General features: G+C 43.2%; 1 protein-coding gene across 3 annotated transcripts in view; it reads right to left on the reverse strand.

Moving 5' to 3' along the window:
• Nucleotides 1–21,589, reverse strand: part of FBN1 (fibrillin 1) — a 217,779-nt gene that overhangs the window by 41,251 nt on the left and 154,939 nt on the right. For all 3 annotated transcript variants that reach the window (XM_082198198.1, XM_082198199.1, XM_082198200.1), the window contains 13 exons: nt 20,231–20,353; nt 19,379–19,501; nt 18,424–18,549; nt 17,163–17,285; nt 15,910–16,032; nt 14,658–14,822; nt 13,822–13,890; nt 13,573–13,698; nt 11,761–11,883; nt 8,984–9,142; nt 7,787–7,858; nt 6,904–7,029; nt 942–1,064 (listed from right to left, as the gene is read on the reverse strand). In XM_082198198.1, the coding sequence (XP_082054324.1) occupies nt 942–1,064; nt 6,904–7,029; nt 7,787–7,858; nt 8,984–9,142; nt 11,761–11,883; nt 13,573–13,698; nt 13,822–13,890; nt 14,658–14,822; nt 15,910–16,032; nt 17,163–17,285; nt 18,424–18,549; nt 19,379–19,501; nt 20,231–20,353 (1,581 nt within the window). The remainder of the gene's footprint in view (nt 1–941; nt 1,065–6,903; nt 7,030–7,786; nt 7,859–8,983; nt 9,143–11,760; nt 11,884–13,572; nt 13,699–13,821; nt 13,891–14,657; nt 14,823–15,909; nt 16,033–17,162; nt 17,286–18,423; nt 18,550–19,378; nt 19,502–20,230; nt 20,354–21,589) is intronic.

The following is a 21,589-nucleotide window of genomic DNA, read 5'->3' on the forward strand; positions in this document are numbered from 1 at the left end:
GGTGGATTATCCTTGTTTTTGGCGATTTGGGATGAACGCATCTAGCACATTTGTACAGCTCTTATTGATCATTTATGATGCAATTTCATATTTTACTTTTTTGTAAATTGCTCTGAGACACCTTTCTGTTGTCTGAAGCCATAAATTTAATAAATTAAACTAAGCCTTCAAATGTGCAGGATCAAAGCACTTGTACAAACGTCCCTAAAAATGCTAGCACTAAAGAACGTGCTTGTAGTACACTTAGCAAAAAAATAAAAATAAATAGCAACTGTAATGGCTAGGTTGTTCTTGAGGTTTCCGGAGCAGAAAACACGCGATTTTTTAAAAAAAGTTTCTCCAGCATCTTTATGAGAGAGAAAAAACTGCCCACTTGTGGACAAAATATAAGACATTGCATTTAAAGAAGATATTCTGGTACTCTTTGTTGTTGCTGTTTAGTTATTTAATCGTCTCTGACTCTTCGTGACCCCATGGACCAGAGCACGCCTGGCACTTCTGTCTTCCACTGCCTCCCGCAGTTTGGTCAAACTCATGTTGGTAGCTTCGAGAACACTGTCCAACCATCTCACCCTCTGTCATCCCCTTCTCCTTGCGCCCTCAATCTTTCCCAACATGAGGTTTTTTCCAGGAAGTCTTCTCTTCTCATGAGGTGGCCAAAGTATTGAAGCCTAGGCTTCACGATCTGTCCTTCCAGTGAGCACTCAGGGCTGATTTCCTTCAGAATTGATAGGTTTGATCTTCTTGCAGTCCATGGGACTCTCAAGAGTCTCCTCAATCACGTGCTATTAGTACATGTCTTTGCAAAAAGGCAACTTTTGTAAGTCCCTTTAAGTTGCCGTGGCAAAGAAAAAGTGACCAAGGCATTTAATATTAACAATAAAAATAAATCAGTGTCGCCATGAATTTCGCAGTAAGGTACACTGGCTGGTAGTACTTACCAACACACCGACCGACTGGTGTGAACCGATAACCAGGTTTGCAATCACAGCGGTAGCTACCTGGTGTGTTGATGCAATCTGCATTTTGTTGACACACATGCCCATTTTGGCATTCATCAATATCTGTTGGGGAAAAACAAACAAAATCTTAGGAAGTACGATTGTACCTACCCGAATGGCAGATTTCCATTCCCAATGAAAGGTCAGCAGGTTGGTTCCACCCACAGGTTGAAGGCAGGAAGCAATGTTTTGGGATGCAGGGCTCCCAGGATTCAGTTTGTGAACTCGCACGCTCATGGAAGTTATGCCATTAAACCGTAATAAATCTAAGGACTATCACTGAGATTACACATTGCACTTCTAGTATACTGTTTTAAAAAATCCTGTAGGTATACACCTAAAAATGCAAGCTTTGTGATTAAGAAGTTTGGAAACATTATCTATCATATAGGAAGACTCAAAGAGAGTCAGGATTGGATACAGCTCCCTGCAAAGCATATAAAGTGTTTTGTTTTGAGGTTGCGCATGCTTAGCTTGTTGGTTCTAAGGTAGTAGAAAATCTGTATTTGAGAGTACAGACTGGAAAAGACCCATGTTTTCTTGTTTATCTTGAAATGAAGATGGGTCCTCAATTGTACCGTAGGGACCAAGGGAAGTACTGGAAATATTGGGACCTCAGAGCCAAGTGGTACCCTGAGCCCTGCCTCATTTGGCATCTCTGGGAGTTTTCCTCTAGAAATGTGGACTAGGGAGGCCTAGGCTAAACCTCAGCTACCACATTCTGCCACTGACAAATCACCTAGTAGAAAGCTGCAATGCTATTCAATGTCTTTAGGGACTCTCAGCCTTTGGTGGCTACAGAGGTTAGGTCATCCTATATCATCCAGGAAGCAACAACTGCAAGACAGCACAGGTAAATGCTGTGCAGAAGACTGCTATCCGTGATGAAATGTGTGAGCACCACAAACATTTGACACTCATGCTTTTTAATATAAAAAGTAATAGCTGCTCAAGTCACCTAGGGCCAACTCCATCTTTTCCTCGACTGCCCTCTCTGTAAATCAGCTTCCCCATATCTGGTGTCCTCCAGATAATTTGGGCTACACCAACATTGGTCAGCATGGCCAATGAGGGATAATGGGAGTCAGGGACGCGGACTTATAAAAAATATTGGGGGGGCCCGGGAAAGCTCATGAATAATAAATAAGCTCATGAATATGCAAATAAAGTGGCTCCGGCCCTAAATAGGGCAAGCCACGCCCCCCAGCCAGCCGATTGGCTGGCTGGGAGGTGTGGCCAGTCGGGATTCCCCTGTTCTCGCGGGATTTCCGGCAGTGCCTCGGCAGTCGAAGCAGCGAGGCAGGAGCCCCCGCCATTAGGGCGCGCGGCTGGCTGGCTGGCTGGCTGGCGAAGGAGGAGGCGGGGGACGGTGGCGGCGCTCTGCTGGAAGGGCACCCGAGATTATTGGGGGGGCTGAGCCCCCCCAAAAATTTTTTTGAGGGGGCTCGAGCCCCCTCAAGCCCCATGGAGTCGGCGCCTATGATGGGAGTTGAAGTCCAAAGCAATTAGGGAGTACTTTGTTGGAGAAGGCAGTTGTAAACCACTCGGGCTTGGCGAGAAACTAATGAGCTAAATACCACAAAACAACTTTGTCCGATTAAATAATTTGCAAGTCTGTTATGCAGTTATTTAAAATTCACAAATTCATTTTAACAAACTTATTATGCTACTTTCATCGCAATTATTTTAATTCAGAAGTGTAACTTTTTGGAATACATTTTCCTGATTTTTAAATTTTTAGTCCACAGCTCATTGTAAGTTCCTAATTAGCATTACTTTTATTTGACCTAGTTTTCTTTCCTGCTGACTAGAAGCATAGCATATGACTGAACAGTACTTTTCCATCCGAAAGACTAGCCCACAGTGATGCATTTTAGTAAAACTTATCAGTTTATTACCACAGATGGAGGAGGCATGACCATTTAAAATAGTTGAACTCTCACACACTGAATTCCTACAAGCAAGCTTGAACTTGAAATCTGGTTTCTGTGATGAAGGGCATATTAGTCAATCACAAGGATGCTGATAAAACAATGGCTGCAAATCTGTAATAAGGTGACCAAATTAGAAGTTATTGGGCTTTGTTTTTAAATGTGTTACTGCCAACAAAGAATAATTATGACAAGGAAGAAGAATTAGCACTCAGGTATAGACTGATGAAGAGAGTTAAGAAAAGGGTACTAAAATGACTGTGGCCTTTGTCTGCAGTCTCTTGTTCACACAGTGGTGTTCTCAAAATGTGTATGGGGAAGAAGCACTGGGCCTCTGTTCATTGCATGTCAAGGTCCCCAAGCCACCCCAATAAAACAAAATTCACACAGATTTTTTGTTTAAGGTTTTTGACATAATTTTGGCCACAACTTTATTAAAATACAAAAAATGTGAGTAGTTGCTTAGGCATTGGTTGCGACTATCTGACCCCACACGGGGACTGACTGACATTCACACGCACGTGAAGTCAGAAAGGGAAAACATTTTGGGGAGAAAGATGGAGCCGGGTGCCATGCCCTCACCTCTCCCCAAATGCTCCCAGGGGCTTTTGCGTGGCCCTAGCCCCTTGACAGGCGTTCGGACAAAAGCATGGCGAGCCCCTGGATTCCTTTAACGGAGTACCCTTGCAGCAGCAGCATTGGAGGGGCAGGCACAGCCAATCCATGCCCCTCCACCAGCCAATTCATAAAACCAATGCCTAACCACAACCTTACAAGTTGTGACGATTTGCTATGCAGTAAGCAAAAACCAAATGGCACCAGCCAATCAGCCAAATGGACAAAATTCCTACCAGGCCGCTGTCCCAAAAGCAGATGACTCCATGACAGGCATAGCGAGGTCAATGCAAACAACCCTAAATATAGGGAGGGTGGGTGGGTGATCTGATGCGCGCAACGAAAAGAGGAAGCTCAACGCTGCGCGCAGGGAATAAAAGCCTTCTAGGCTGTCAATCAGAAAATGGCAACATCAAATTCTCCCCAACGACAAGAGGAGCCCAATTGCCAACTACTTTTTCCCGCCCAGCAACAGCGAGGTATCTTGTTAGACCCCACCGCAACACGTGCTCTCCATGAAGGAGAACACTGTGGGGTGTAAAACTGCAGACAAGTACAACATTCCTGAGCTGGGACAGACTTCCACTACATGGGACTTGAAGAGGGTGTGGTCTGTTGTAATAGCATGGAGGAGCACATGGCCTCCATGTTCTGATCAGTGTGTGTTCTCCATTTTTGTGTGTTTGGAGAAGTGACTCTTAGTCGCAGTCAATTGGGACTAACTTTTTTACGGAATAGTTCTAGTTGTTATGTAACTTAAGCCCACCTTCAGGGATATGTCTGTGAACCTGAATGAATCTGTGAGTAAACTACTTTTATATTAACGTTAATCAGATTCTTGTGTTTATTCTTTTTAAGAGGGATTAGAAGGGATTTTACCAGGAAAGAATCTTTAATAGTACAGTGGTGCCTCGCAAGACGAAAAGAATCCGTTCTGTGATTCTCTTCGTCTAGCGGTTTTCTCGTCTTGCGAAGCAAGCCCATTGATGGATTAGCGGATTAGCGCTATTAGCGGCTTTTAGTGGCTTATCGGATCAGCTGATAAGCGGCTTAGCAGCTTAGAAAAAGGGGGGAGGGGGGAAACCCGCAGGAACTCGCAAGACATTTTCGTCTTGCGAAGCAAGCCCATAGGAGATTCGTTTTGCGAAGCACCTCCAAGCGAGTTTTCCGTCTTGCGATGCATTCGTCTTGCGGGGCACCACTGTAAGACTCAGATGAGTCAGCAACAAGCTGATTGCTGCGTAATTTAAAAGGGGGATGTTTGGAACTCTGCTAGAATATGGAACTTGCTAGCGCAAGTTAGGAAGGATATCATTAAATAATATATCCTCTCCTGCTTCCCTAATCATCCCCACATTCATACCTTATTGCCCCCGATTTGTGGCTACTGTCAGCTTTGCCTTTGAGCCAGTGCCAATGACTGGGCTCAACCTCTTCAGCCCCGACTGGGCCAGGCGAGCTGGAAAAGCACTCCCAGAGACCTTCCACTGCAGGGAGCAGGTCTAAGTGCCGTGGACTCACAACTTAGAGCTGTGAGCACCAAACTCAGTTCAAAAAGTCAGCAGAGCACAGCAGAGCATGAACCACACGAACGACAGCTCTGAAGTATAACTTCTTTTTATTCCCTACAGCTACTGCATAAACTACCGTATTTTTCGCTCTATAACACGCACCTGACCATAACACGCACATCGTTTTTAGAGGAGGAAAACAAGGGAAAAAATATTCTGAATGAAACAGTGGACGTATCATTTTTGTGCTTCATGCTGTGGCCACAGACATGTGATCTGATGGTGAATTTGGGGTGACCCAATGCAAAAATCCTGAGGATCCATGTGGACCCATACTTTTTAACCACGTTTTTGCACCATTGCAGCCCCAGGCAACAGTGGGTGCGTGATTTTTTTTGGGGGGGACAGGCTGTAGTCATGGACATGCTATGTGCTCTGATGGGGAATTTTGGCTGACCCAATGCAAAGATCCTGAGGATCCATGTGGATCCATGCTTTGTAACCATGTTTTTGCACCATTGCAGCCCCAGGCAACAGTGGGTGCGTGATTTTTTTTTTTGGGAGGGGGACAGGCTGTAGCCATGGACATGCTATGTGCTCTGATGGTGAATTTTGGCTGACCCAATGCAAAGATCCTGAGGATCCATGTGGATCCATGCTTTGTAACCACGTTTTTGCACCATTGCAGCCCCAGGCAACAGTGGGTGCGTGATTTTTTTTTGGGGGGGACAGGCTGTAGCCATGGACATGCTATGTGCTCTGATGGTGAATTTGGGGTGACCCAATGCAAAGATCCTGAGGATCCATGTGGATCCATGCTTTGTAACCACATTTTAAGTGGGGAGGGAAGGAAAAACACAGAAGGCTAAGAATGCAGGAGAGGGCTATAACGTGAGGAAAGGAAGGCAAAAGTTCCCCCCCACCCACCCACACAAGCCAGCCAGCGTGTGCTCTCTCTCTCTCTCTCTCCCTCTTTAAATGGAAGAAAGCATATTTGAATGCTGTGTGTCTCCAAAAACAAAAAGCAGGAAGTCAAATCAGAATTTTAAGCCGAACCTGTAATCTCTCTTCCCTTCACAAACATTGTTCCTCCGGAGCAGGGAGAGGATAGAAGGACGGACGCTCTGCTTTCCCCTCTACTTGCTTGGAGGGGAGGGGCTTCCCCTGCTCTTTGTTCCGTTTGAGCAAACACAGCAACGAAACAGAGAGGGCGGGCAGTAAGACCCTGAGGCAGAATGCAGGAAAGCTGCCACTTCCTCTCTTCAGGCTTCCCTTCTCCCTGAAGCGCGGTTTGATTTTTGCCTCATTTTTCGGCTCCAGGGACCACACATTCGCTCCATAACACGCACAGACATTTCCCCTTCCTTTTTAGGAGAAAAAATCTGCGTGTTATAGAGCGAAAAATACGGTAACTAAAGACACTGGACTGCATGAGTGTTACAGCTGCTTGAGCAGCCTTATCTATATACAGATAACACTCAGACTCCCTTTGAAGTCAGGCTGGGGCGGAAGAAGCAATGAGCAAAACCCACCCCCTCTTTTCTGAAACATTGTCAGCAGATTCTTGCAATGGGAGGGGTGAAGCATCCTCAGCTACAGCAAATTTAACTGCACATATCAGCACCATCAGGGATTATGACAAATGCGAAAGACCTCTTATCTGAACGTTGACATGTTTGCTGGCCGTCAGAATAATTATGGGAAGCACAAGAAGGCAGCAAGACCTGATGCAGCCTCGCTGTGCCCATGAACCTATGCCCTTACATGTGCCAGCATGTACGTTCAGCATGCAATTCTACCACCATATCTACACTACTGTCATAGCCTTGAGAGGAAGCCCCTCACCTTCACAGATCAGTAACTTTTCATTGTAGAAGAAGCCGCCTGGGCATTCGCACCGGAAGCTGCCGATCAGGTTTATGCAGACTCCATTTTCACACACACCGGGGATCTCGCGGCATTCATCAATATCTGTATTAACAAAGGAATAAAGATTGGGATGTTTGAAGCAGAAGTTGGCCCAATTAAGAAAAACAAAAAGACTTCCTCTTAACCTCTGTTCCTGGGGCATATTGTACAATCCTGATTTTTGCACCAGTTTGCTCTTCATGCAAATGAAAACAAGAAAAGGAAGAAGGGAATTCCGTCTAAGAATACTTGGCTCCTTCTCTATGAATTCCTTATTTCCCCCCCTTTGGGTTTGAGTTTTTCAAACCTTGGCTATGAAACACCTACAGGCTTATAGTGTGCGAAAAACATTCATATTGAATCCTTTCCCTGCTCTCTCGTAAAGTATACACAAACATAAAGGATCCCCCCCCCCCAGCGCTTAAATTCAATACCCAGAGGAAGTGATGTGAAAGGTCAGATAAAAATCTGCTTTAGCAAAAAGAAAAGACTCCCTTTCAAACCCATTGCTGATTGGCGCTCGTCCCAGAAGCTTTCCACCCTTCGGTACCTATGGTCTACAAACTAAGCCAAACTACAATGCCCTCAAACCTTTATGTTATCTTCATCCCAAGTAGCGGTCACCACAGCTGCAGGCTAAAAAGACCCAGGAAAAAGGGTGCCATAGTCTGACAAACTAAGGCATGGAGGTTGAGTTCTACCACATTGTTTAGTCTTCAATATTTCCCAGGAAAAGGCAAATCATAAAAACAAACACCCCCTTTCCCCTAATACATACCATATGAAATGAAAAGTAAATCTCAACAGAATTTTAACTCACCAACTGGTAATCCTGTAAAAATGTCTATGACGAAACCGGGCCTTTGACTTCCACAGAGAGTTGCAAATTCATCTAAAAAATGAAATAAAAGTGTACGGAAAGTCCCACACTGAATAATTTTATTTCCCTGAAGTCACAAAGTAAGATGATTGATTCAAACTTCAAGGAAATGCAGTCATTTTACTGTATTAATTATTGGTGATGAGGATGTAACCTGCTCTGGGAACTATGTAAATACTGTAAAAAGATTCAGAACACACAAATAATCAAACAACCTACTCTCAATTTTTAATCTATGCCTTTTAAAGGCAAGGTTTTCTAAATCTTCATCCCAAACTCACCAACATCTTTACATGAAGTGTACACTAACCTGGTTATGCACAGAACCAGTATCCTATGCAGACAAAGCTGTGGATGTATGTTTAAAATTAAACTAGATAGAACAATGTAAACAACAAAGACATGACAAAATAAACCCTGGGCCAAATCGGAGATGTTAGGTTTGTTTAACATTTATGGTTATCACTTAACAGAAAACATGGTTATATGTGTGAATGCAGCTAGCAAATATTCTCCTAAATTAAGACAGATAAATAAATCCATGAGTGTTGTAATAATGGGGGGGGGTTGTAACTGTTTTATTAATTATTATTATTATTATTATTATTATTATTATTATTATTATTATTATTTGTAGACCCGCTTATAGACAACTGTAATAAAGCAGTATAAAAATTGTCAAAATAAATAATAAAATAATATCTACTTTGATACCATCTCCCTGATACTCTTGGAGGAAAGGGAGAATGAAGACAGAGCCCCAAAGACTACCTGCAGATATAGGGCAAGAGAAAGTGATGCTCTATGGAGGAAGTAGTTTGGCCACAAGAGAGCCTACGCACACCAGGTGGTTGAGAATTGGGTTTTTGATCAAATCGCAGCTTGGACAATCGTCTACTAATCCTGTCTCTATACCCATGGGAGTTTCATCTACCTTGGCTAGATAAGGAAAAACAGGTTATGTTGCATACCAAACCCAACATTAGCACAGCATTGGTGACTTTGCCGTAACATTTGTGCATGTGCACATGTAGCAGCCAAAACAATGGCTGAGATGTATAAATCTCAAAACAATGTTGAGATGTATAAAAGATTCTGCTAACAGCTTTGATATTTCTCTCCAGCAGAAATACAAACCAGTGCTTGGGAGGGGGCATTGTTCACAAGGTCGGTTCCAGGCTCGTCCAATGTTGTAGGAACAGCAGCACATTTTTTTGGTCATGTTAAAGAGCAGCTCTCCATCACAGGTCTGGTTGTCAGCATAATAGTTCCTGTAGCACAGACTCCTCCTCATATCTGCAATGAAGAAAAACGAGTTAGGTTAGGCTGAGAGGTAGTGACTGACCTAAGGTCACCCAGTGTAATGGTGGGGGGAACTAGCTGGGGGACCCCCAAGGGACAAAGGTTAAGAGCCCAGGGTTTGCTGATGGGATGACAATGGGCGGTCAGAGGGAGAATTCTGGAGGGAGGAGGTGTCAGAGGCTGAAAAGGCAACAGGGCTTAGTGAGCAGAGAGAGTCTGTGGCAGAGAGGAGTCCAGAAGCAGAAGTGGTAGCAGGAGAGGAGGAAGGCCAAGAGGCAGAGATGAGTCAGGCTGGTGTCTCCCCCTACAAGCTCCCCTCCCCTCTGGAATCCCAGATACAGAAGAGATATGAAGAGAGAGGAGCAAAGACAGGGGAGTTGGAGGCGTCTCAGATTGCTTGTGAAGGACTCGGGAGGAGGAGACTTAGGCAGCTTTGGGAAGGCGGGGAATTTCTGTCTCCACAACTGCCTCATAGGGCCAAGATCTACGGAGTAGAGTTGCAGTCCACATTAGGCCTGGCACTCCTGAGCAGACCTTGTTTCTTCTAATAAAGAGTTTACATACTCTGTGTGATTTATTGATGACCTGCTCCTGGCACCAAGTGGGGATGTCTCTCAGGTCCTGGTTTAACAACTATATGACACTAGCTTAGAAATTTGCACAGGACAACTTTCCAGTGGATTTTGAAGCATGTTAATTTGGGAGGAGGAGAACTGTTTGATTTCCCATCTTTCAATTTTAAGGTTCCAAAGCATATTTAGTTGCCCCTGCAACTATATACTACTCCCATGTTTTAGTAGTAAACTACTCGTGCCTTTTTTTTCTGGAAGGGTTTCTTGAAATCCAGTGTTGTTATGTTACATAGCTGACAGCTAAAGTGAAATTGCATCATCATCTATGGATAAACATCTTTCAGTATTGTCCAAAATCCCACGGATGACGCTTGGTTTCATAACTATAAAAACCAGCACTCCACTCATCAAAAGCTTTGGCAGCAGAGCACATGCTAACCTCAGCTAGTCACGGGTTCTTGCTTAAAACCTTGCTAAATCAGTGATTTCATATCCTTCTGGTGAAATTCTGGAAGACAATACCCCGTATGTCTTTGGCTTAGTTGTACTTAAAGACATTTTGAGTTGATTTGAGTTTGGAACCTCAGCAACAATTCAGCAGAGGAACGGGATTGATCTGAGATGCGTTCAACTGAAGGTAAACCCTGAAATGATGCATCTACAAGGCAGCTGAGTTCAATGCGCTGCAGCCACTACAAAACTGTTCAAAATGCAGACTGCACAGCCTTAAATATATGGTTTATTAAAGCCATATACCAATAACATTCAGTACAAAAATAAAACTTTCAACTCATTAAGCAAACAAACAAACAAACAAGCAGTTATTTATTTTTGTTTCTCAGGAAGCCTGAACAAAACTTGTACTCATCTGGACTGAAGTCATTATTAATCTGGCAACCCTCTCCGTAATACAGGAGGAAGCATCCCTTAAGCAGAGTACCAAATCTACAAAGCCTCTGGTGTTTTCTTTCTTTCTTTCGCCTTAGCTATGTACCAGTACTAAAGTTACAAAGCAAAAGGTGAACCGCCCTTTCTGGAAGTCTCCAACTTTGAAGTCTTCCCCCCTCCCCACTTGAGGCTGCTGCTTGGGTGCAGGAAACACATTCTGCATATGCTCAGAGTTACTCTTTGCTATTATTGTTTCAAGCCAGGATTATAGCTTCTTGTTTCATGAGAAACTGGAAGGCAAGTTATTGGCTTCCAAACAAAGCAGAATATTAAGCCAAATTTAAACATCATCATATTTTGGCTTGTTTGGAAGCCATTAACTACTGTTTCCAGGTAAGCGTGTAACAGGAAGCTATTATTAAGTGCAAGATCCTGGCTTGTTCACACAAATGGTGGAGGAAAGCAGATTGCAGCTGCTGTGTGCTAGTGCACACCACACATGCCTTTGCTGGATTAAGACAGGCTTTTTGGTTTAGCATAGCAGGCAATGCAGCCCACATTACTGAACCAGTTCCATACCCTGAACTGCCACCATTTACTTAGTCACATTGGTCTCTATCACTACATATCAAATTTCCTGACATTGTGCCCACTGAACATTACGGGAAGTTTGCTGCTAACATTACCAGAGCACAATTCAGGATTTGATTTTGCCTTCCTTTGTTAAAAGCATTCTAGCCAGTCACAAACTTTTTCAGCAAGTAAGACTTTCCATTCATGAAGGGAAGGAAACGCTTGCATGTAGCCATGCTCTCTAATTAGATATGTTCAAAGTCTTATTGCAAATATAGTTATCAGTTTTGCTAATGAACATTAAGAAACAAGGCTAGGCTTTTGTTTTGCATATGCTACCTTTGTTCAAGTTAAGTTCAGCCAGGCTGCCAGTTGAGAACTGATACAAGAAGGACTCTAAACAATATATATTTTATTTTCTCCCGCAACCATATTTAGCTTATTATGTTGCTACGCTGTTGTTTTCCATTGTGTTTGAGTTGCCATTGTTGTGATTTTGTGTTTGGATGTATGCCACCCTGAGTGCTTCATTTCAGTGTGGAAAGGTGGATTAGAAAACGTTGAAATAAACAAACTTACCCATACAATTGTTTCCGCCATTTACTTGCAAGTAGTCAGGAGGACAAATACAAGTGTAGTTTCCTACAGTGTTGTAGCAAGTTCCAGGTCCACAGATGCCTTCATTCTTACATTCATCAATATCTGCAAAAACAAATATGGGAAGTTAATATCAACTAGAGAAAGTTTTTTGTGCTGCATAAAAAACAGGTTCCCTAATCCTAGATAGATATGGGTTGAAAGTAGTTATTGAATGAAGAGGAAAAGCTCAACAGATGTTCCCCCCCTCCCCCACTTCATTATCACACCTTTGGGCCGCACTTTGGTTAGCCCTGAATAAAAGAAGTATAATAGGTATTTTTATATATTTTATTGATTAAAACGCATGTATATATTGCTTAACTACAATATATATTGCCCAGGGCAACCCAACGCAACTTATAACCAAACAGACAGACACCCACTCCCCACCGCCCCCCCCACATAAGATACATTAAAACCAAGTGGAAAAGAGAAATACACTTAAAAACATCCCACCCACTTCCAAAAGACCACAGATAGTTAAAGACCAAAGGCCTGGCTATAAAGAAAAGTTTTTGCCTGGTGCCTAAAGACATACAGTACAATGATGGTGCTAGGCAAGCTTCCCAGGGGAGAGTATTTCAGAAGCGGGGAGCCACCGCAGAAAAGGCCCCATCTCGTGTTGCCACCCTCTGGACTTCTCATGGCGGGGGGTCACAAAGAAGGGCCTCAGATGATGATTGTAGGGTCCAGATTGGTTCATACAGGGAGAGGCTGTCCTGAGGTTTTATAATCAAAAGTAGCCCTTTGCATTAGGCTCATAAACTAATTGGCAGGCAGTGAAGTTGGGCCAGGATTTATATTATATGCTTGAACCATCTTGATCTGGTGAGCAACCTGGCCACTGAATTCTGCAGCAGATGAAGTTTCTGCACCATCTTCAGAGGCAGCCCCAGGTATAACACATTGCAGTGTCTCTTAGTTAGCTTCCTCCTGTGTCGTCTTTGCAGAACTCATCATGGAAAAGGATGGTGGAAACACTAGAATTGACTCTGCCTGCCATTGGTTCTGGCTGTGCCTACCATTGGTTTCCATGCTTTCTACCCTACCTGTTCCAATGGGCTTGGGAAGATAAATACCGTATTTTTCCATATATAGGTAAAGGTAAAGGGACCCCTGACCATTAGGTCCCGTCGTGGCCGACTCTGGGGTTGCGGCGCTCATCTCGCTTTATTGGCAGAGGGAGCCGGCGTGCAGCTTCTGGGTCATGTGGCCAGCATGACTAAGCCGCTTCTGGCAAACCAGAGCAGTGCATGGAAACGCCGTTTACCTTCCCGCTAGAGCAGTACCTATTTATCTACTTGCACTTTGATGTGCTTTCAAACTGCTAGGTTAGCAGGAGCAGGGACCGAGCAACGGGAGCTCACCCCGTCGCGGGAATTCGAACTGCCGACCTTCTGATCGGTAAGTCCTAGGCTCTGTGGTTTAACCCACAGTGCCACCCGTGTCCCCTATTCCCCCCCCATGTATACTACTAGGTTTCCCCCCTAATAAATAGTGTCAAAAATTAGGGGGCATCTTATACACGGATAGTGCTGAGGCTATTTTCTTAAATCTGAGTCCCCCAAAGTAGGGGGTGTCATATATGGGGGAGTCTTATAGATGGAAAAATACGGTAATCATGCACATAACCTTCAGTTAATTGTAACTTTCTACATCTAATTTTTCTGAAAAGAGACAATGTGGTTTGAGGAACATTCTTTTTCCGCACAGAATCAAAAGCAATACTGAATAAACCTGAGGCTTACTTACCCTCACAGACTCGAGTGTCTTCATTCAGATAGTAGCCAGTTGGACACTGACACTGAAAGCTGCCAAATGAATTTATGCATTTTCCTCCTTGGCAAAGTCCAGGTAGCTCTTGACACTCATCAATATCTAAAATCAAACGTAAATGCAGACAGTATCTTGTTAAAGAGGACTGCGAACAAACGAAGCTCATGAAATAATAATTCATTATGACATGGTGATTAGTAGAGAGCCACCACAAATATGCATTACCCTCCAAAATAACTGTAATAGGATTTGGTCGGAATCCCTCTCCTCCAGGACATAGCAGCTTGTAGTCACCTGAAAAGGGAAATAAATTTCATGAGCCTGCAATAGCCAAAGTTCTGCTACAAAAATTATCACTCTAACTCTCCTTACATCGGGCTGCAAGGAAGGGGTAGGTGTTTCTACATCAAGTCCTACCAGCAAAACTGGCCTTCCATTGGCTGCCAAACATGCAGGTAAGGTGGGCCGCTGCTCAAATCCCCACTGATGAAGACCAGCTGGCGTCTCCAAATGCTGCCTCCTAAGCCCATCCTACTTCCATCACATGCTGGCATCAACCCCAATTTGGAGCCAGTTGCCCTGCCCCCTCCTTTTTTCTGCCCAGTCGTCATGAGCAGAAGGCTGTGGATACAGCAGTGGTCATTCAGCTCAGAAAAGCCCCACCAGCAGGAGCGAGGAGTCTGGTTTGCACCCTTATTTTTCTTCTGCAATCTTCTTCCAACCAGAGATCAAGTTGGAGGTTCCCAGGATGAACTTAACATTGCAATGAAGTGGTCTATACGTAACCTCTCTCCTGAGAAGTATACGGGGCTTGATTCAGACTTCATTGACATCCAAAGCAAGCTGAGCTTTATTTTTTCGAAAACAAGATTTGAATTATTTAGCTCCGTGTGACACAAGTTCAAAGCCAGTGGCTTTCTACACTATAGCGCAATCTCCTGGCAATTTAGCACATGACTGTGCCTTGTGGGTGATCCTACTTGGATTGACTTTTGCTCAAAGGGAGCAAATGGACCAAGACACAAATGAGTCACCGTCTTTTACTGCTCTGCCTCACTTACTTGAGTTCACAGCTGGGCACTGTTCGCAGGGAATCCCCCAGGCTTTACCAAGGGAACAACAGCAAGAGGCCTTGGAAACTCCAACTCCGATTTCATTGCTGCAAGCTGTATCTCCATTATCTCCTCGAGGTTTAATTTCCAAGTAACAGAAGCCAGAGCGTGTATCTAGTGGGCAAAAGAAGATGTTTCAAGTACTGTAGTGCCTTTCCCCAAAATAAGCCAAGCTGTGCTCCTGGTTATCTTTCCTGATGTGTCAGATTTCCATATCTTTATTTTTTTACCTCAATAGCCAATACGGTTCAGTAGTTCTACCATCAACACCTCAAAAATATCCATCCCAGTTTACCATTCCATGCCTTGATTACAGTGGTACCTCAGGATGCGAACGGGATCCGTTCCGGAGCCCCATTCACATCCAGAGCAGAACGCAACCCGCGTCTGCGGGTCATGATTTGCCGCTTCTGCGCATGCGCATGATGTCATTTTGAGCATCTACGCATGCGCGAGCAGCAAAACCTGGAAGTAACACATTCCATTACTTCCGGTTCGCCGCGGAGCGCTACCTGAAAACGCTCAACCTGAAGTGACTTTAACCTGAGGTATGACTGTATATTTAACTGTAGAGTTGCTTCACTTAAGCCTAAAGGTAAAGGGACCCCTGACCATTAGGTCCAGTCGTAACCGACTCTGGGGTTGTGGCGCTCATCTCGCTTTACTGGCCAAAGAAACCGGCGTACAGCTTCCGGGTCATGTGGCCAGCATGACTAAGCCGCTTCTGGCAAACCAGAGCAGCACACGGAAACGCCGTTTACCTTCCCACCGGAGCGGTACCTATTTATCTACTTGCCCTTTGATGTGCTTTCGAACTGCTAGGTTGGCAGGAGCAGGGACCGAGCAACGGGAGCTCACCCCATCACAGGGATTCGAACCACCGACCTTCTGATCAGCAAGTCCTAGGCTCTGTGGTTTAACCCACAGCGCCACCCGCGTCCCTCACTTAAGCCTAGTTTCACTTAATTTTCAAGAATGCAAAAAGCCTCAGGTTCAATCCCTGGCATCTCCAGGTAGGACGGGAAAGTGGTTTTTTGTCCAAAACGTTGGAGAGCTGCTGCCCGGCAGTGTAGACAACACTTAGCTTGATGGAACAATGACTCAGCTTCCTATGCATCCTATGTGACCCAAACCATGAATAAAACACTTCAGAAGAGCTACATATGTTGACTCAGGAAGCCCAAAAAGAAATGATATTTACCAACACATCCAACACGAGTGGGGTTCAGTTCGAAATCTGGGGGGCACTCACAGGTATAACTGCCAGGCATATTGAGGCAAGTGCCGCTGATGCAAGTTGTGGGGTCTGCACACTCGTTGATATCTGGACAGGAAAAATCGAAGAAGAACCTAGGAGTGAGCAAACACCCAAAGACTCCAAGCAAATCATACAAACAGCAGCAAGAAAACCAGGTATGCCCATTTCCATGGTTTGTCTACTAAGCCTAAGAAAAAAATACAAGGCAATGCCCATTTAAGCCTCAGTGGATTTCAGTTGAATGCACACATCCTATACCCATCCTATACCCATTCTGCAATCACTTTGAATAAATATCCTTGGTTCCAATAATCTACTATTCTCTTCCTTGCCAGCCAATTTAATAAGCATTTTTTGGGTGCAAATTAAATATTCTTCATATTTCCTATGAATATTGTGGGGGTTTTTTGTTCATTTAAAGAACAAAAATAAAATGCAATTCTGCAAAATCAGGCACGGTGGCCCCGATCCCGAAACTTGTACATGGAATTTTGGCGTGACTGGAATCATGTTTGCTGAGTGCCCACTGTCGTTTGAGAGTAGAGACCTTGCATATGTTGTTTGACTACATATTCAATCATCCCTGATCATTGGCCATGCTGGCTGTGACTGAGAGGAGCTGAAGTCCAAAGACACCTGCAAACTCACAAGTTCCCCCATACCTGTTTTAGCAAGTAAATATAAAATGCTTTGCTCCACAACAACATCAAAGAAAAGTGCCTGTCAGATTACCTTGATTTAAAACTGTAAGGCTGCATATACATCATACATTTAAAGCACATTCGCACTCACCCCCAAAGAATCCTGGGGACTGTAGGTTTTTTTATGCATGCTGGGAATTGTAGCTCTGTGAAGGGCAAACTACAGTTCCCAGGATAATTGGGAGGCGAGTGCTTTAAAAGTATGTTGTGAACCCAGTCGAAGCATAATATGTGGAAATGCCTACCTCCAAACTTATTTCATTTCCCCAATCCAGCAGAAATGGTAATATATTTGGTGGGTGGTACGACTGAATGCGGCCATCCTTTGTAAGATCAAACTCATAGCACCAGGATGTCTTTGCCACTGAAGATTAGTTAAACTGGACATATTTCTGAGAAAACTTGTTTACATGAGCAGTTAAGTAAAGAGGCCTATCTCTTTAATGAATCAGCCAAGTAATGCTAACAACTAGATTGGCCAAGTCACATACTTACCTGTGCAGTTCCCACCGCTTCGGTCCAATTCATATCCTGTCTCACAGTGGCACTGGAACAAGCCAGGCAGGTTTTGGCAAGTCCCAAAGACACATATGTTGGGAAGGGCACACTCATCGATATCTTGAAGGAAGGGGGAAAGAGACAGGAGATGCCTTAATTATGTTGATATAAGCAAGAACGCAACTTTCAGCTTTAAGTAATGAACACAATTCGAAAAGCAAAACACCAAAGTGGGTGAGAAAAACACCTGCATGTTCTTTAAAAGTAAAAAAATAAAAGACTCCCCATAAAAAGGTCAGAGAGAGCAGGAATAAATAAATATTTAGGGGGCGGTTCCACCTTACAAGGGACCCAGACAGTGGGGTGAGGCAGTTGGAAACATTTGTCCTCTGATAGTTCCAGTGTAGTCTCTTCCCTTATGGGATGAGTCTCAGAGACACTGTGTTCACCAGCCATGAGATATCTCTTGGGGAGACAAGTCCTTCAGTTTAGTTATAGAAAGGTAGACTAGGGACACCTAAGAGTGTCCCTAAGGAAAGTATGTTCAGCTTTCTCCCTGAGAAATTCATGAAGATTGTTCAGTAATCTGGGAGAGAGTAAGGATGTGTACTCAGAACTATGGTGGGAAGCTAACCCTGTTTCTTGACCCTGCTGATGCCAGTTTCTAGGGCGATAGCTGGGTTTGCTCCCTGCATCAGTCTTGCTGATTACAACTTGTTCACTTTGTCCCATAGAACTTAGTGCCACTAAGAACTATGGATTGTTTTTCTATAATTGTTTTTAATACTTGCAAACCACTTGCAAGGCTGTTTTGACATTAGTAAATAAATCAACAAATAATAATAATAATTACTACATCAATAATGAATCTAGCTCCTATATGTAAAACTTCATTTCATCATCTGCATAATCCCAACTAGGATTCACGATTGATTGCAATGCTTGTTTGTATAGGATACGATTCACAGAGGTTTAGCATTGCTATGAGTTGTTGATGCACTGTGATGGTGAGATCATCATTCATAACCAACTTACGCTTCTTACAATTTTATCTCAATAAGCCATTTGATATTTCATAAATATAATACTAAGATGAGACACATTCTACTGAAACTCCCTAGTGGGAACTTCTTTTTGATCCCAATGGCGATGTGCCTTTAAATTTCTTTCGAAAAATTCAGGAGACCTGCGATGATTGCCTAATTACATTGGCTTGCCAAATTCAGGTAAGTACGGTTTATATACGACACTGAATTACCTGTGCAGGCTTTCCCATCTGGGGTAGGTAGAAACCCCATATCACATTCACAGCGATAACCTCCTGGAGCATTGAGGCACTGGCCGTTTTCACAGAGGTTCAAGTTTTCTGCGCATTCATCAATATCTGAAAAGAAATAGAAGTCACAGTTGAGTGAACACTTTATTTTATTTATGTCAAGGAGCAACTATTGCCCAAGGCCTGAAATTCTACAACAGAAACTAAAGTATGGACATAATGAGTGTTTGCCAAATGGAAAGGGAGAGAAGATTATTTTTCTGCTTTGGAAGACATAAAGGGGTAGGTCCATAGCTCAGTGGAAGGTGTGTGTGTGTGTGTGTGTGAGAGAGAGAGAGAGAGAGAGAGAGAGAGAGAGAGAGAGATTTCTCCTAAGTTTGCAATAGGTTTATTAGCTAAACAAACAAAAAACCCCACAAAGCATGAAAAATGCATAGTCTCGACTACTGTATCGTTATTTTTGGGGGGGAAAGGTATTGTTCTAGGTTTAAATACATACACTGAGATATAATACATATTTTGTGATAAAATATTGTTCAAGTACGTACTTAAATATGAATTCCCATCTGGACTTTAAAAAACACATGTGAGATTCACACGGGTCAAAAATAGACTGAATCATCCCTAATTTAAATAGCACTCTTTGCACTTTTTTTTTTTAAAAAAGTAGATTAATGTGGAGATGAAATGGAATTAAATTATGAATGAACCCATGGAAACAACTGCAAGAGAACAGAAATAGATCTGTCTGACCTTTTTACACAGGCCCCATTCAATTGTTTCTAACAACAGCCACATATTCATTCAAATGGGTAAGATAGCCAGGTACGTGCTCCTGAGGAACCATTTTATATTGTCAAACACTGGGCAGTGGAGGAAAGGGACTCCCTCAATGTCACCATCAGAGGTATGGGAGAGTCCCCCCAAGAAAGCTCACCTGTACATGTGAATCCATCCCCAGAGTACCCCTCTTTACACAGGCAACGGTACGACCCCATGGTATTTTTGCAATCCGCATGGGGGCTGCACATGTGTGTCCCATTTGAGCATTCATCTAGGTCTGAAGGGAACAAAAATGACATTAATAAAAACACAATTTTTTTCATTGCAAGCTGAAAGGGAAAGTCTTGCAACAGCAGAAGGTCTATGAAAAAAAATCAATGGCACGACAATATGTGGGACAGAATTCCCAGTTAGTTTTTTAAAAAAATTAGACCTCCATATACTCTATCTGCGGATTGACATAACATTCCCAAGTCTAAGTAAATTCAGATAAGTACTTAAGATGAAAACTACCAATTGCTATACCAGGCAATTCATCACCAAAACAAGTGCAACATACTTAAAAATAAGCCAAGTTTTGATAGGTGAAGAAATAGCTGCTGAGGTACGCTGTACTACTTTGCAGATTGTTATAAAAATGCCAGAATAAAGACTGACAGCAATTGTTTATACTCCCGGGAAGAGAAACAAATGTAATTTTAAGCTGATTATTTGAAGCGGTGGAGAGGGAATGCTTATTTCAAAATCATCTGGGCAACAGTAGAAGAGGCCTAAGGAAAGCAGCAAATTTTCCTTCTCTCCAAGTGTTTAAGGAGCAGTTAGAAAAACATCTGCAAGGGGTTGATGAGATCTCTGCACTGGCACAGAGAGTTGGATTTGATAACTATAAAGTCACTTTCAGAGCAAATGAAGCCAAAGGATGCCCAAATGATTACTTTCAACACTGACATATAAATATTTCGAAGTTTAAAAACAACAGCACCTGACCAGAGTTCCTCTAACTCACCTTTACACTTGATACCATCGCCAAGCCAACCTGTGCTGCAGCTGCATTTGAAACTTCCAGCTGTGTTTGTACAGATAGCATTCCGGTCACAATTATGGGCTCCAATTTCACACTCATTAATATCTGCAGGGGAAAACAATAAAATGTAAAGCAGGCAAATGTAAATCATTTTCTCAAATTTCTTCGGGCAAACACTTTCCCCCCCTTAACTGCTTTATTTTCTGATAAGCAGCTGGCAAATCTTTGAGTACACTATTCAAAAGGGAAAGGGAAAGGACCCCTGACAGTTAAGTCCAGCTGCAAACGACTCTGGGCTTGCGGCGCTCATCTCACTTTACTGGCCGAGGGAGCCGACTTTTGTCCGCAGACAGTTTTTCCGGGTCATATGGCCAGCATGACTAAGCAACTTCTGCCAAAACCAGTGCAGCGCACAGAAACGCCGTTTACCTTCCCGCTGGAGCAGTACCTATTTATCTACTTGCACTTTTGGGCGTGCTTTCAAACTGCTAGGTTGGCAGGAGCTGGGACCGAGCAACGGGAGCTCACCCCGTCGCGGGGATTCGAACCACCGACCTTCCAATCGGCAAGCCCAAGAGGCTAAGTGGTTTTAGACCACAGCACCACCATATTTCCGACAGGTAGAAAGATTCTGCAGAGAGCACCACCTTGGCATTGCATCGTTTAATTATGCATAGGTGATTGAATCTGATTTTGATTGCTTACATGACTTCCTTAGTTTCATTTTAAAGCCAGCTTTCATACTACAAGATAACTGCAATACCTAAGACAGTGAGAGATGCTTCACGAATTTGATTTCTGCGACTTCTAATGCTAGGTAAGATGATCCACACTTCCCAAGCTAACGTGCAGATCCAAATGAATTCATTTTTCAGATTTTGTACTTTTCTGAAGTTTACAACTTAAGTTATTGGCTCAAAAAATATACCCCAAAATGCTGAAATGCACATTTTGGGATAAAATGTGTTTAGAAATGTGCATAATGAGATAAAATAAGTATTTAAATACATATTTCAAGATAAAATATTTATTTGAATATGAATTTTTGTACAGGTTAAAAAATATATTACAGATTAATCTGGTAACTGGATGAAACTGACTTGCACAGTTGGCATAGACTAGGAACAGGCTGGCTGCTTGTTAGTCCTACTAGCAAGTGGACCCATTTAAATTAAATGCCATGGCTAATTTCAGTGGGTCTACTCTGAGTGGGATATAGCTGGCTGCAACTCCTTATTCCTTTATTTTTTTAATAAAATGTCACCAAAAGAGTGGCCAGGGCAGAAGGAGACAGGTGACAAAGTAACTGTTTTTTGGGAGGGCATTTAACATCCCTCAAAA

Source organism: Podarcis vaucheri (assembly GCF_965113315.1).
Source record: "Podarcis vaucheri genome assembly, chromosome: 14".
Lineage (NCBI taxonomy): Eukaryota > Metazoa > Chordata > Lepidosauria > Squamata > Lacertidae > Podarcis > Podarcis vaucheri.